General features: G+C 34.0%; 2 protein-coding genes and 2 non-coding genes across 4 annotated transcripts; 1 reads left to right on the top strand and 3 right to left on the bottom strand.

Annotated features, from left to right (window-relative positions):
* Positions 1-272: 272 nt before the first annotated feature.
* Positions 273-1,760, bottom strand: LOC120165109 (probable small nuclear ribonucleoprotein G). The gene is made up of 4 exons (XM_039174695.1): positions 1,633-1,760; positions 1,514-1,536; positions 699-820; positions 273-578 (listed from the first exon to the last, which is right to left on the bottom strand). The coding sequence occupies exons 1-4, from the start codon at positions 1,665-1,667 to the stop codon at positions 516-518; spliced, it is 243 nt and encodes an 80-aa protein (XP_039030626.1). The 5' UTR covers positions 1,668-1,760; the 3' UTR covers positions 273-515.
* An 81-nt stretch (positions 1,761-1,841) lies between these two features.
* On the bottom strand, positions 1,842-1,913 carry TRNAP-CGG. Its single transcript has one exon. It is a non-coding gene; the product is annotated as a tRNA-Pro (tRNA).
* Positions 1,914-4,699: 2,786 nt separating this feature from the next.
* Positions 4,700-4,772, top strand: TRNAK-UUU. The gene has a single exon. It is a non-coding gene; the product is annotated as a tRNA-Lys (tRNA).
* Positions 4,773-7,139: 2,367 nt separating this feature from the next.
* On the bottom strand, positions 7,140-8,980 carry LOC120165118. The gene is made up of 3 exons (XM_039174705.1): positions 8,205-8,980; positions 7,955-8,123; positions 7,140-7,615 (listed from the first exon to the last, which is right to left on the bottom strand). The coding sequence occupies exons 1-3, from the start codon at positions 8,958-8,960 to the stop codon at positions 7,140-7,142; spliced, it is 1,401 nt and encodes a 466-aa protein (XP_039030636.1). The 5' UTR covers positions 8,961-8,980.
* Positions 8,981-13,983: the final 5,003 nt, after the last annotated feature.

Raw genomic sequence — 13,983 nt, 5'->3', positions numbered from 1 at the left:
ACGATGCCCCAGAGAACTCTGTAAGAACAAGTGCATCTAGTCGTACCTTCCAGGATGCAACAAGCATAAACTCTAGGTTTAAAAGTGATTCAAACAGCTAAAGTTTTACATCATACATCATTCAAACATCGAACCGTACAAGTTCTCAGGATACTCTATATTTTAACAGTGAAAACAAGTTTTCAGAATACTCAACATTAAAGCACAAGTCCAGAAAAATGGTCAGATAAAATCTTATGCAGCAGCACGAGTTTAAACCGAGGCTGAGCATTAAGAACAAGTTTTGCTGTAACCATTCTCTACTTTCAATTAAATCCATTCGAAATTGCATAAAAGGGAAATCCACCAGGTACAGTTTGGAAATGAAAGAGCAGAATCCATGGAGATCCATCTAAATTCCTACGAATTTTCAATTACATAACAATTACAATCCCTTACTAGAAGACTGGTAGTGATGTTATCGAAACAACAGGATGAGGAGATGCATCAACTGAAATTCAATGGAAAGACCAGAATCACTGCATTCTGCCAACGGGTTCAAGGGCTTCAACAGTAACGACACTATTTCCTCTGATCACCTGCAGTGGATTGATATCAATTACAATGAGCTAATAATTCAAGGATATACCAGCATGAAAATTTAAGCACTTAACAAGTACTTGAAAGAAAGAAAGAAAGAAAAGAATTATGATGCTCACCACCATGCCAATGTCAGTTTTTTCATTGCCATTCACTTCCACAGTGTTGTCAACCACTAGATTCATAAACTGATCAAACCCACGAAGTGTACCAACAACCATCTGATTTGCATTCAGCTTGACTACAGAATTCACAGACCAACAAAATTCACACAATTAAACTGGTTCCTTTGATGCATATTACAGTGTATGTAGACAACCATCTGCAAGCTCATAGGCTTGCATGCATACTTATTACAAGGCTTTCACCCACCATGTCTTTTATTTTACATTTTTCAGCTTAAAAGATGCAACTTACAAGACCAATTAACAGCAGCAACCCAAGTATTAGCAACCGCAATGACATAGTAGCAAATACTATAAGAAAGCACACCTATATTTACAATCAAATGTAACCACTGAGTTCTTCAAATATTCAACCATGACACACAATAGATTCTTGGAGATGCAACGTTATAATCATTAACATCCATACGAAACTAAAAGGTTGAGAATATAACAGGGGAAAACCCTCGATTCTTGTGAACCCTAAATGCCAGACTAAAGAAAATGATGTAAATCACACTTTAGGTGCAGAAATTAACGGGAATATTGGCTTTACAATTAAAATTGAAGATCAACCCGCAATTAGAACACTTCAGCTACAAAGATACAAATACTAATCTTATCTTAAAGAGTAATCAATAATTATGCAGAAGTAAACTAACCCAATTAAGCTTAAGCAAGTTACTACTAGAAACAAGAAACAACAAAGAACATAAACTAGGCTTACATGAAAATAGAAATAAGAGCAAAGAAGAAGAAAAGAAACTTACTCTGGAGCTTCTTGTCCATGTACCTGTTATAAGAAAACAGCACCGATAAAAGAAATTAGAAATTATATGAGCAAAATAAAAAATAAGAAGAAGAAGAAGAAGAATTGAAAAGAAGATACTTTTTGAGATCTGGAGGCTGCCCTGATCTGCTCATTGTGACGGAAGTTTGGTGTTGTGAGGAGTGCAACAGCGAGAACCCAAAAAATAAGAAAAGAGGGGAGGGTAGGGTTTCGGGGAAGAAGAGAAGAGAAAGCGTAGGATGTAAATAATAAATATAAATATAGTACAGATATTGAGAAACGGCCCACGTATGGTGGAATATTAAAATGGGGTGCTCCGAGAATCGAACTCGGGACCTCTCGCACCCGAAGCGAGAATCATACCACTAGACCAAGCACCCTTTGTTTAATAAATTTAATCTTTTTTAATATTGACATTTTGAACTTCAATGCATTACTGTGAGCATTTCTTGTCTGATTTGTTTGGATATGAGCATCATTTTTACTGTTAAACCTCTTTCGTACCAGAGTTTGGTTTTGGTGGGTAAAAGAGGAACATTCGTTTCAAAATAGGGAAAGCTTGCCTAATCAGCAATAACAAAAGGAGGCATTCTTGCCCTTTCCTACCCAAAATATCCACATTCTGTAGAAAGAAGAGATCATGGAGAACAATTCCAGCTTAAAGAGGTCGAGTCTTCGCTGAGAAAGGATCAATTTGATACTCCATGATATGAGAGTCGAGAGATTTAAGGTCATTTAAGAGGGAACCATTTCTCATCATTACAAGCTTTATGGTCTTGGATACTCCATGCACAGGTTGAAGATATAGGGTTACGCTGAGATCGCCTCACCTTCCCTTATTCCTCCACAAAGGTAGAAACCCTCCGATTTGCCTTAATTATTTTCCTTTAGAGCACGTACCGAACAACTCGATAGTAAACGAATTATTGTCATTTCTTAAGGTCCCGACTTTGAGCACCAATAATGTTAAGGTGTAAGCGTTAAATGCTAGATTGTTGAGAGTTATCTCAAATTAATAAAAAAATAATAATATCTTTTAGAAAGTTTAAGGATTTAATTATTTTCTGAAGTTCGATGAATTATTTAAATTTTAATAAAAATGAAACTTAAAAACTATTTAAATTTAAAGAAAATATATGTAAAAGAATTTTTAAAATAATTATAAAAATATTAAAAATAAAATTTAAATTATTATCAAATAAAAAAATATTATTTAAATATTTATAAAATAAAAAGTATTAAACTATAAAATTATAAATTATCAAAATAAATAAATATTTATTTTTTAAAAAATTAAATACTCTCATCGAAAAAAATTCGAATGACTCTCCTAAACTTGATTCTAGAGTCTAATATTATTTATTGAATATCATCAAACAGTCGAAAATATAATATAATTTCGTGTATTTTTAAACTTTTTAGATCTTTTATATATACTTAGGCATGATTATAATGTAATTTGGCATATATTCAATTTTGTACCATATTAACATTAAGAAAGACAAGCAAAATCAATTGTTGTTGTAACAAAACCACTTTAAAGTTTTTTTATTATATTTATGATTTAATCATGTCTCATTCATTTAGACATTTAAACGTATAAACATGTCAAACAATATAAAAATAGTCATTTTAATATATAATTATTCAGTTACATGCATTTACATGAAGAGTGCTTGAAACTTATAATTTAAATCAAATGTCGTATGGTAACATTATTTTATATTTCTCAATTGATCACAATTTTTTAACTTAATTACTGATAGACTTATAAAATCTATAAGGGTCAAATATATAGTCAAACGATTATATTTATTTAGGTTATATGCTTTGAGTACCTACAAATAGTAATCTTGACCTTAAATTTAACACTCACATACAAATCTTCTCATCTTCCTTTTATACTTCTTTTCAACTAATTCTCTTGACTTTCATCATTAAAAATATCTCGGAATAGTATTTTTTTTTATCTAAATTAGAATGAACGAATAAATCACTTATCATGGATGCTGACACCTTTATACCATTAATAATAGTAATTCTCATTTAATTAATACAAATAATTTTAGATGATTGAGAATATAGTACTCTATGGAATTAAATTGAAATAAATATATAAAATCACATGTGCAACAAATCAATATATAGATATAATTATTTAATTAAATATAATAATTATTTAATTAAATATATTGGATACAGTCCGTACAAATCAGAGGCGTTGAGTCAAAGCATTTGTCAAAGGGTTCCCAAGTATCAATCAACTTGGAGGAAACATAGGTGGACGAGATGGAGAGGATTCAAAATACGAATGTTTTGCTGAGGGAATTCGAGCAAATGTTTTGGCCATCGACGCCGTCGGGGTCTTTCGCCATCTATGTCAGAGAGGAGGAACAAAGATTTGTGGTGCCGACAAGCTACTTGTCTCATCCACTCTTCAAGATGTTGTTGGAGAAGTCTTACAATGAATATGGATTTGAGCAGAGGGATAAACTCATCGTTCTGTGCAGCGTCGCGACGTTCCGAGAAGCTGTCAATGCTGTAGAATGTTGTAATGGGAAGTTTGATTTTGGATAACTGGTTGAGTTTGTTTACGCAGAGTATCTTCCTTCCTAGGCTCATATGCTTGGAGTTACACTAGAATTTTGTCTTGTATCATACACATGCAGCCTCTGCTGCAGTGCTGACTTTGATCATGTTAATCACTTTTTGTAGGTAGATTGGATTTGAATCAACTTCAAAACAGCACGAGGTGAATTTATTCCTAAAATTATGAGTTCTTCTTCTTCTTGTAATATATTTGCAGCAAGAGTTCATAATGTGATGCAAAGAGAATTACATAGATTACCCTTTAAAGATCATTTCCAGGCTGAAAGAAATATTTTGGTTTAAGGACAAAAAAAATCTGCATTTGAGATGCGCAACATCTCGTTGGTGCTATTGTCGGAGTTCAGACAAAAAAAGCAAAATCTATAGTCCAATTTAAAGAAAACACAATCTACTTGCATTCTTTACATATATTTTTCATTATAATATAAAATTTGAAATCGAATAACAACTACTTTCCTTGATTCGCATTTAATCTTAATCCAATAAGGGACTTTAATTGAGCTGTACTCGAATAGTACATGGTTTCTTATTTAACAAAAATTGACTATGAACACAAGCCGTCTTAGCTCAGCTGGTAGAGCGCGTGGCTTTTAACCACGTGGTCGTGGGTTCGATTCCCACAGACGGCGCGTTGCTATTCTCATTTTTGAGATGTGATGGTCCAGATACATTCCATGTTTTTAATACTTGTACCAGTAATGGGATTATGGATGAAAGAAATCTAGTTATTACTCTGCACAGATTGATACTACCGTCTGCAAGAATTCTTTTCATCGACTCCATCGGTTCTTGCATTTGTTCCCTTGAATGCAGGCCGATTTCTTTGTTGAGTTTGTTGGATTCATCAATCACATGGGATAGGGATGATAATGTGAATCATACCAAAATGCAGACTGCTACCGGGTTCCGGCTCAAGAATAGATCGTCTTTTTCCCTTTGATGATCAGGGAAAGGTTTGGTGGAACGAGCTGCAATCGAACCAGGGCTCCACACAGATCAATAACCCCTTGATTTGCAATCCTGTAAGTTGTATATACCGTGACTTCAAAGTTCAAAACAATTTAACCACATAATCCATAATTTCCTTTTTCAAACTAAAGAATAATCCACAAGTTCAACAATGATGGGCATATCAGTGCTTTGTTGATGAATTATTCCAGGCATAATTTGTTGATGAACAAGTAGTGTCATTCCTGAGGAAAACAATTTGTGACTTTCAGCAACAAGCCTGTCAGTGTCATCTAGGTTCATCTTCAACCTCACAACCTGAGAACGTCGAGCCGAATCGGCCTGTGATTGATGAATCCAACAAACAGCACAAAGGAATCAGCCTGGACGACTACCTGGGGTGTTCTTCGTTTCACGGCATTGGTCCAACCATTGCCGTATTCGACACCATAGAAGATGGATATTTGGATTGCGCGTGTGTATCCGGCGCCACTGCGTTCAAGGGAACAAATGCAAGAACCGATAGAGTCAACTACAATCCATAGTAAAAGTGAAGAAGAAATAAAAAGTTGAAAGACATTGTTCGTAATTCAAATTTCGTAATCTTTTATTTATGAAATAGCATTTTATAAACCTTAAATTTTAGTTTGATTAGATGAAGAAGAAATAAAACTAAAAATCTAAGAGAACAATAAGATAAACAAGAATACTGATAAACATTATTCAGAAATGAACATATATATAACTGAAAAGTTTATAAAAAAAAAAGTAGATTTGGATTTAAATTTGGACAATAACATCGAAATTTGAGTAACATGATCTTCTTTAACGAAATGTTGTGCTGCTCAAATGCAGATTTGTTTTTTTGAAGACCCCGTGATTGATGAATCCAACAAACTCCACAAAGAAATCGGCCTTGTCGACTACATGGGGTGTTCTTCGGTTCACGGCATCAGTCCAACCATAGGAGATGGATGTTTGGATTGCGCGCGTGTATCCGGCGCCATGCAATTCAAGAGAACAAATGGAGTCGATGAAAAGAGTTCTTCTACTTGTTTTCATTCACTGAACAATGTTTGAATAAGCTGCTTAGATATTTATATTTCCTTCTTTTTTTAAAAAAAATTATAACAAAACGCTAGAAAAAGGCAAGCGAAATTTAAAAAAATATAATTCAACTACCGTATGTGGGAATCCAGAACCCACGACCACATGGTTAAAAGCCACGCACTCTACCAACTGAGTTAAAATGACTTGTTAATTAGGTTTGTTTTGATTACTTTATAAATCATTTTACGACTTGAGTGATTACTTAATTACAATCCCTTATTCTAATAAAGCATTGTTATTCAATTTCAAATTTTATTATATGGTGACAGATATATTTTTTAAAAAATAAAAGTAAATCGTGTATTCTTGATATCGGACTGATTTTTCTAAAAAAATTAAATTATTATTTGAAATTCAGATTTTAACATTTATAATTTTAATTTTTAATTTTTAATTAAGTTTTGATAATTCATGGTTAAAAATTATTTTAATCACCTAACTATTACTTTTTTTTTCTTCAAAATCATGCCTAAAGTTAGTTTTGATCATTCGTTATTATAAAATCAACAATAATGTTGACGTGTCATCATGAGGTAATATCACATCATCATTGAAAAATTAAAAAAAAAATTATCACGTCAGTAATTATGTTTATTATTTTATGGTGAATGACCCAAACAAAACTAAAATATAGCATTAGGTATAATTAAAAAAAACAATTGACTAACCAAAACGAAATTAAAATAAGACTTGGTGACCAAATACTAGTTCACCCTTTTTATAAGTAGAAAAGTAAGTGAAACAACTTGCAAATACATCCGCAGGGCCCTTAGGGGGTAACATTGTTCTTCAATCATCACTAATTATAATTGCTATATATGGTAACGTTGTAATTGTAAATGGGGGACAAGACGAGCAATTCACCATTTAAGTAACCAATTTGTAGAGGGCCATGGGTGGTTCTCAGGCTTTAAAGATTCCATATTAATACGCCAACTCTATGGTTTAATTGGTTCATGGCCATGGTTCTTCCCTGCATCCACAAGAATGCACTTCATAGCATCAACCAGCTCCTGCATCTGCTCCCTCGAATGCAACGGCGATGGATAAACACAAACGCAATCGAGCCGTCCGTTGCGGATAGTGTCAAAAATGGCAATCGAAGGGGCAATACCGTGACACGAAACGCACCCCATGTAGTCATCTACACCCACTAGCTTCTGCTGGTCGTCGGAGTCGTCGATTACGGTGTCTTCGAACAGCGATATTAAAGACGTTCTCAAGGATGAGGAGGAAGTCAAGCCAGGGTTTTCAATGGCCCTGCACATCAAGAAATTCAAGTCGGCCATGTCCAACAAGTGTTTGTTGTACTTCTTGTAGCTTTCAAACGATGTGTACATTTTATTTGCTAGCTCCCAAAGCTTCTCTCCTCCTTTAATGACATGCGTGTTTAGGACAGCTGAGTGGTAAAATCCTACAAAATTTCAAGATTTAACTTAATTACTAAATAGAATTCGAATCAATATCTAATAATTTAAGTCGGGTGTTCCGTCTTTTTCAGATGCCAATAATATAAAAGTTGACAAGCCTGATGGTTTTCTATCAAGCAAATGTGGTAAAAAGAAGTACTTGGTAAAGGGTCGGACTATGAGTTGTCATTTGATCCAGTCTTCAGAATTTACAAAGGCCAACATCAACATTAATATATATTTCAGGACAATATTAATGATTGAATTCCGAACTTGAAACGCATGAAACTTCAATTTTGACGAAGTTCGAAGATTGTTCTTGGAGAAATTTGAATTTCGCTTACCGAAATTGTGATCGGAGAGCGGAGGTTCGAGAACTGAGCGGCAATCAGTGAGTGTTGCTACTCCATACTTCTTCTTTTGACGATCAGCGTAGCATTTAGAATTGTGTGCAGCAATCAGGCCAGCTGCTCCTAATGCTCCACACAGCTTAATCCCTCTTGCTTTGCAACCCTGAAAAGTGCAAAATCTTCATCTTCGGGTATCGATTAAAGGAAATTGATACTTGGGATTTGAAAGGATCAAATTACTTACTGCCAAGATCGAACGAGTGTCATCAGGGTTGATGAAAAACCTCACTACTTGAGTAGATCTGGGTGATTTTGCATCTTTGAACTTTAAGTTGGTGAGCCTAAAAGAATTAACAGAGTAGCCGAGCATGTCGATTCCCCGTGCCAAAAGAGTTTTCTTAGCTTTCCCCTTGGGGATAAGATCTTCGACCGCAGAACTAACCTCTCCTTTGCTCACCATCATTTCCATTCCCTCTTCTTCGTTACCCATCAACGTTAACAACTCTCGTAGCAACGACACTGCCGTGGTCCGGTCGCACGCGGCTGCATGCAGGCGAAGCACCAACACCCACTTTGCACCGGGCAAAGCGTATGCACTAACGAAAAATACGTCATTCTCGGTGTTACATGAACCAATCCAAGAATTTTGGTTGAGTTCATGTTCGAGAATCGAATGAAGCGGTGTAATGTTCCGGTTTTCTTGGCCGAGGATGGTGGAAGTGGCGGAATGGTTGAAGGACTTGATTTGAATGAAGGGTGAAGGAGAGGTGACGAAGGAGAAAGTGTTGGAAGCAGGGGTGGAATGGAGCCTAGACCGAAGAACGGGGTGGGAATTTTGTAGCTTGTGAAGCGCATTTCGTAGAAGCGAAATGTCAGGCGTTCGGGAAGTAAGGATGGCCAAGACGGCAATGCCGGTGCCACCGGGCACCGCACGGCACCAGCTGTTTTCGGTTCCTCCAACAGCTCGGCCAGTAGGAGTGTCGAGAGTTTGGGTGGACATCTCGTTGGTAATATGATAAAATGATATTGGCAGCGTTGATGATAGGTAAACTAGTAGTGCGTTTGCTTAGTTGATGAAAAGGACTTATATTTTATAGACTTGATGATAGAGTAAATGTTGTGTCAACCTTTTTACATAACAATTCTCTCATTCGTAAAAATAATAATAATAATCAGCATGTATTTTGATGATTATAAAATAATATTTATTATAATTTTAAATAATATATATCATATAAATATAATTATTTAAATTTAAATATTTTTTAAAAATAATATATATTTTTATAACTGATATCATCTAATGTGTTTTAATTTAATATATTTTAATTAAATAGATTGAGGTACTTTATTATGAAAATAATTTTTGTTAAATATCGTCTGAACAATGTTTTTGTATAAAATATATATTATTAATATCATATCAAATATTAAAAATAAATAAAGCAATTTTATCATCGGTGCCATTTGGCCTTTTGTTTAGGTGGGAATTCAGTTCTAAAAATGGAAGATCTGTGTTAAATTATCAACCAAACTTCATTTATTATTCTGTCATGTCGGATATGATTAACGTAGAGGTATGCATATTGAACAGTTTACAGTGGGATCGATAAAGCAGGCGAATATATATATATGACAAAATATAGTCTCACTATAAAATTTAAAAAATTAAATATCCATTTAAACGTTGAATGGGTGAACTTGTATAATTAAAATTAATAATAAAAATGATGAAATTTTTTTTAAAAAATAATGTTAATTATACTTAGTTTAAAAGATTTTGTAACACCCTCCAACCAATACGAGTGACCTGATCTAATCCAATGTGTCACATTAAAGCCACCGGAGCGACCACAGTAAAAATACAGGAAAAATTAAAATTTATGTTAAAACGCGTAAAATCATAAAACAATTTATAATTAAAATATGAGTTCAAAAAATCATTCATATATCATAATTAAAATCATACAAGTTTCATATTCGATGAAAATCAAATGTGACCTACATGCCTCTAATTACCCTTGTGTCGTACTCTTCAACCCAATCCAAATGAACTCCCACTACAGATGCCGATAGCTACATGGATCAATTTTTTTAACCTAAAATGGTGAGTAAAAGAGTGAGTTTTGGGAAGCTCAGTAATACAGAACTATCAAATGATGTTGAAGGACATGAAGATAAATGGGAAAGCATAAATTTCCTTATTGATTCAGGCTTCCACAAGTTTTTGGAATGAACTGAGGTACCACTGATATTTGTTCAAGTAAAAGACATGAAGATTACAGTTCAAAGGAAACACTCAGAGGACCAGATTCAGGAGATCAGAATAGAATGTATAGTGTGTTCCCACGAAATTAGAATAAACTAAATCATAGATTAAAAATAGTAGTACTCTATTTTAGTAAAACAATTTTTTTAAAACCACTGTAATATCCTCCATGCGAATACTCCTTATGCAGTCCCCCAGAACTACATCCATAAGGGTTTACCCTAAGCACAAAGCAAAGGAGACACCCTAAGGGAGTATCTTGGGGCCTATGGTCCTACCCAATGGTCAACTTAGGTCCGTAAGGAATTACCAGATTAGTCAGAGCTTAACCTCCATACTCTAGACTCCTACCCACACAATATCCAGTAGAAATCAGATTGAGCAGTAACTTTAATATCAAATTCATGATCCAGTAGAATGTTTTAAAAATGATATGTAGTTATTTAAATCACATGAATGCCCTCCATCCGTACACCACAATACAATCCCCATATTAAGGGAGTGCCTTAGGCCTTAGAGCTTACCCAAGGAATACCTTAGGTTCGTAAGGAATTATCAGCTTGATCAGAGCTGAACCTCCATACTACAACCTACCCGATAGTGTCTCAATAAAACAGTTCAAGTAGCAACCAATAGATTCAATGATCAATAAATCATGAATGACTATATTTTCTAGTGAAAACAGGTAACCAAAGAGCACATTTCATGTAGGCATAGTTCATAAACAATAATTCAATACATCAGTAAGTTAGAATATCGAACAATTAAAAGATTCAATAAAACAATAAGTTCATTAAATCATATTTCAAGATAGATAAAATAATCATATAGCACATAGGCAACACACTAGAGGATCCAATTATTTTTCTAGGGGTACTTGATATTTATCAGGTAGGGAGTTACAAAAATTTTTGCAAACTGATTGAATTTTAGAACGAGATCCTTATGAAAAAGGGATTTGATAGCTAACAGATCCATCAATTATTTAGGAAGTGATTTATCAAGACCATATAGTATTCATATATTTTTCGGAGATGCTAAGTAATCAAGACGATATTCATAATCTTTTACGTCAGATTTACTTGAGATTTCAGATACAACAGGAGTGATTCTATTTTTCATGCAATCATAGGCATTTTAGACATTTTGGTTTCTTGAATAATTCTTAGTACTTTAACCCAATGAGAGAAAAACATTAATTTCATAGTATTTGGGATTTATATCGAATTATCAGGATTTCGAGTCCAATTAAACTATCCAATCCCAACACTGTGATACTTGTTAATCATTCAGACCGATATATTACACCATTATTCACTTCTTAATCCTAATTACTCTAGTTGAACTGATCACCTTTAGAGTCATTGTTGAATGGATCTTAGGGATATGAAGAGGTAGTCCAATGATATTTATTTCATTTCTGTATTACAACGGTATCAATAAATGTCGACATGCTTGATTCGGGGTTTTCAGACTTATCCAAGTCATCCACTGAATTCCAGTCATAGAGGGTATTTAGTTCATTTAGTATTCAAGTTTGTCCCGATCATTTCGAAGTTTCCTAGGTAATTTGATTATTTCAACAATTGGAATATGTACAATACTTCCATTTAGTTCAACTTCGTCATAATATAGTCATTTCACACTTTAGGGGTATTTTAGTCATTATCTTCAATCCAATCATTCCATTTAATTCAATGTTCTGAACAATTCAAACATAAATAATACTCCCGATATTTTAGTCTTTAGTTGTTTGCTAATAAATCAATGATTCTAGGTCTTGTACCTTCTCGGATGATAGGATCTGATTTTCAATGACTTTTCAAGCCGATCAGGAATTTAACAGGTGAATCAGTAGTTTATCGAATTAAATACGAATTATCTGAGTACTTTCACTATTTGGGTCAACCATACCATTTTTACCTCATAGGGGCAATTTCATAATTTCATAACCAAGTAATTTCGATATTAAAGATTTTAACGAGGATAAATAGAATTTAGAGATTATGAGGTTATTTGTTTTTCTGGATAACCACTAAACTTGAAATCATTTCTTATCAGTCTTTTTGTGTCTATGCAGGTAGTCTGATCCTTATTCAGTTTACTTTACTTTATTTCTCATTCGGATGGAGTTTAGAAATTTAACTGCACACATGTAACCATATATGTTCAACCATGCATTTACCAATACCAACATATTCTATAAAGCATACATAAGGTAGTAATGTATTACCTCGATTCTCGAGCCATAACGGTTAACCAATTAAACTTAATTTGATCACTCTCAAATTTTAATTCCACGTCCTACAATATCTCAATTACATGGCAAAACCAATTTACATTAGAAATAAAACTTAAACGTGAAAATTCGTATTGAAACGGAGATAAAATGCCAAAATATAGCTTACTGGTTGAATTTGGTGAAACAGACTTTAGATTTGGACTCAAGATGTCGCCAAACATAAAAAATGACTTTTCGAAAATTTTTGACTTTTTGGTCAAAGTCAACGGGTTAACTCGGGCTACTTGACTCAGTATGGGTTGATTCAAGCGAGTTGACTTGGTTCAGACCCGTTCAGTCTGATTGGACCAGTTCCAGAAACCTTCTAGATCGGCGGAGAAGCCCCATGCGCACTGTCGACGCATGGCGACGCGTGTGACGGCGACTGGGGCCAATTTGGCCGACCTATTACTCCACAAGCTGCATTTAAACATATTATTTTCAAATCACCCCAAAATCACAACGGGAACAGATAGAAAGGGTGGTCGGAACCCTTACCAACGATGATCAGAGAAAATACGACGGTGGGAAGCACCTTGGGTCGGGTTTTATGCGAAACAGGCCGAAGAACATGTTGGTGACGACGATGAGGTGAGACGATCGCCGGATCAACCAGAATTGACAAAAAAATAGTGACAAGGTTAGGTTATCTTGTCGAAGCTTTGCGGCTAAAATCACGATGATATACATCGTTTCACGACAAGATGATTAAGGGATTTTGGTTGACGGTTGACGATGAACCGAACGGGGGTAATAGTTGACCAAATGGTGGCCGGAGGATGAGGATTTTAGAGAGACCGATGAGGGGTGTGGCTTAGGAGAAATTAGGGATTTGGGAGTTCGAATTTAGGATTTTTGGATGACCGAGGTTTTAAACCAATATACAATATATTTATTAAAAATATCATTGATAATATCCTAGTATAAATGGTTAGGGCATGGGTGGTCTTACCTTGGGTTAGGGGTTTGAAACTCTTTAGCCACAACTTGTAGATTTTATTTATTTGTTACTGTCAAGAAAAAATGAGAAAATTCAAGGTTAAGCCCCTGAACTTCCCAGAGTTTTTAAATCGAGCTGCAAGTTTGAAATAAGAAAAAAGTTAGTTTCTGAACGCATTTTTTAGTTTGAAATAAGAAAAAAGATAGTTTGGTTTGAAAAGTATGTTATAAGAAAGAAAATGATTTCAAAAAAATATGTTCAAGTGTTAATTAAAAATTAGGGACATTAATTTGACATGAATTTAACGTGTTTTAATACGATTTGATCTTATAGATTTTTTAGAATTTGAGTTTTAATTAAATTTTATAAAGGTTGATCAGATTGGATTGAATTCAAGTTGAGGGTAAAAATATTTAATTTGAGATAATACTATATTTTTATTCTATATATTTAAGAATAATTGTTATAATATATATCTTTATATATATTTTATTTAGATCCTTACTATAATGTACATCTTTATATATTTTTAT

This window comes from Hibiscus syriacus, unplaced genomic scaffold, assembly GCF_006381635.1.
Source record: "Hibiscus syriacus cultivar Baekdansim isolate YM2019G1 unplaced genomic scaffold, ASM638163v2 tig00111575_pilon, whole genome shotgun sequence".
Lineage (NCBI taxonomy): Eukaryota > Viridiplantae > Streptophyta > Magnoliopsida > Malvales > Malvaceae > Hibiscus > Hibiscus syriacus.
Note: the sequence above shows the minus strand (reverse complement) of the source record. Positions and strands in the feature narration are given on the sequence as shown.

Bases quoted from the DNA above. Each gene is read 5' to 3' on its own strand.
- LOC120165109 (XM_039174695.1), bottom strand. From the start codon at position 1,667: ATGAGCAGATCAGGGCAGCCTCCAGATCTCAAAAA. The intron at 821-1,513 runs GTAAGTTTCTTT...TGAATTCTGTAG, and splicing joins CATGGACAAGAAGCTCCAGA to TCAAGCTGAATGCAAATCAG. The intron at 579-698 runs GTGAGCATCATA...AATCCACTGCAG, and splicing joins AAACTGACATTGGCATGGTG to GTGATCAGAGGAAATAGTGT.
- LOC120165118 (XM_039174705.1), bottom strand. From the start codon at position 8,960: ATGTCCACCCAAACTCTCGACACTCCTACTGGCCGAGCTGTTGGAGGA. The intron at 8,124-8,204 runs GTAAGTAATTTG...TGCACTTTTCAG, and splicing joins ACACTCGTTCGATCTTGGCA to GGTTGCAAAGCAAGAGGGAT. The intron at 7,616-7,954 runs GTAAGCGAAATT...GAAATTTTGTAG, and splicing joins GCTCTCCGATCACAATTTCG to GATTTTACCACTCAGCTGTC.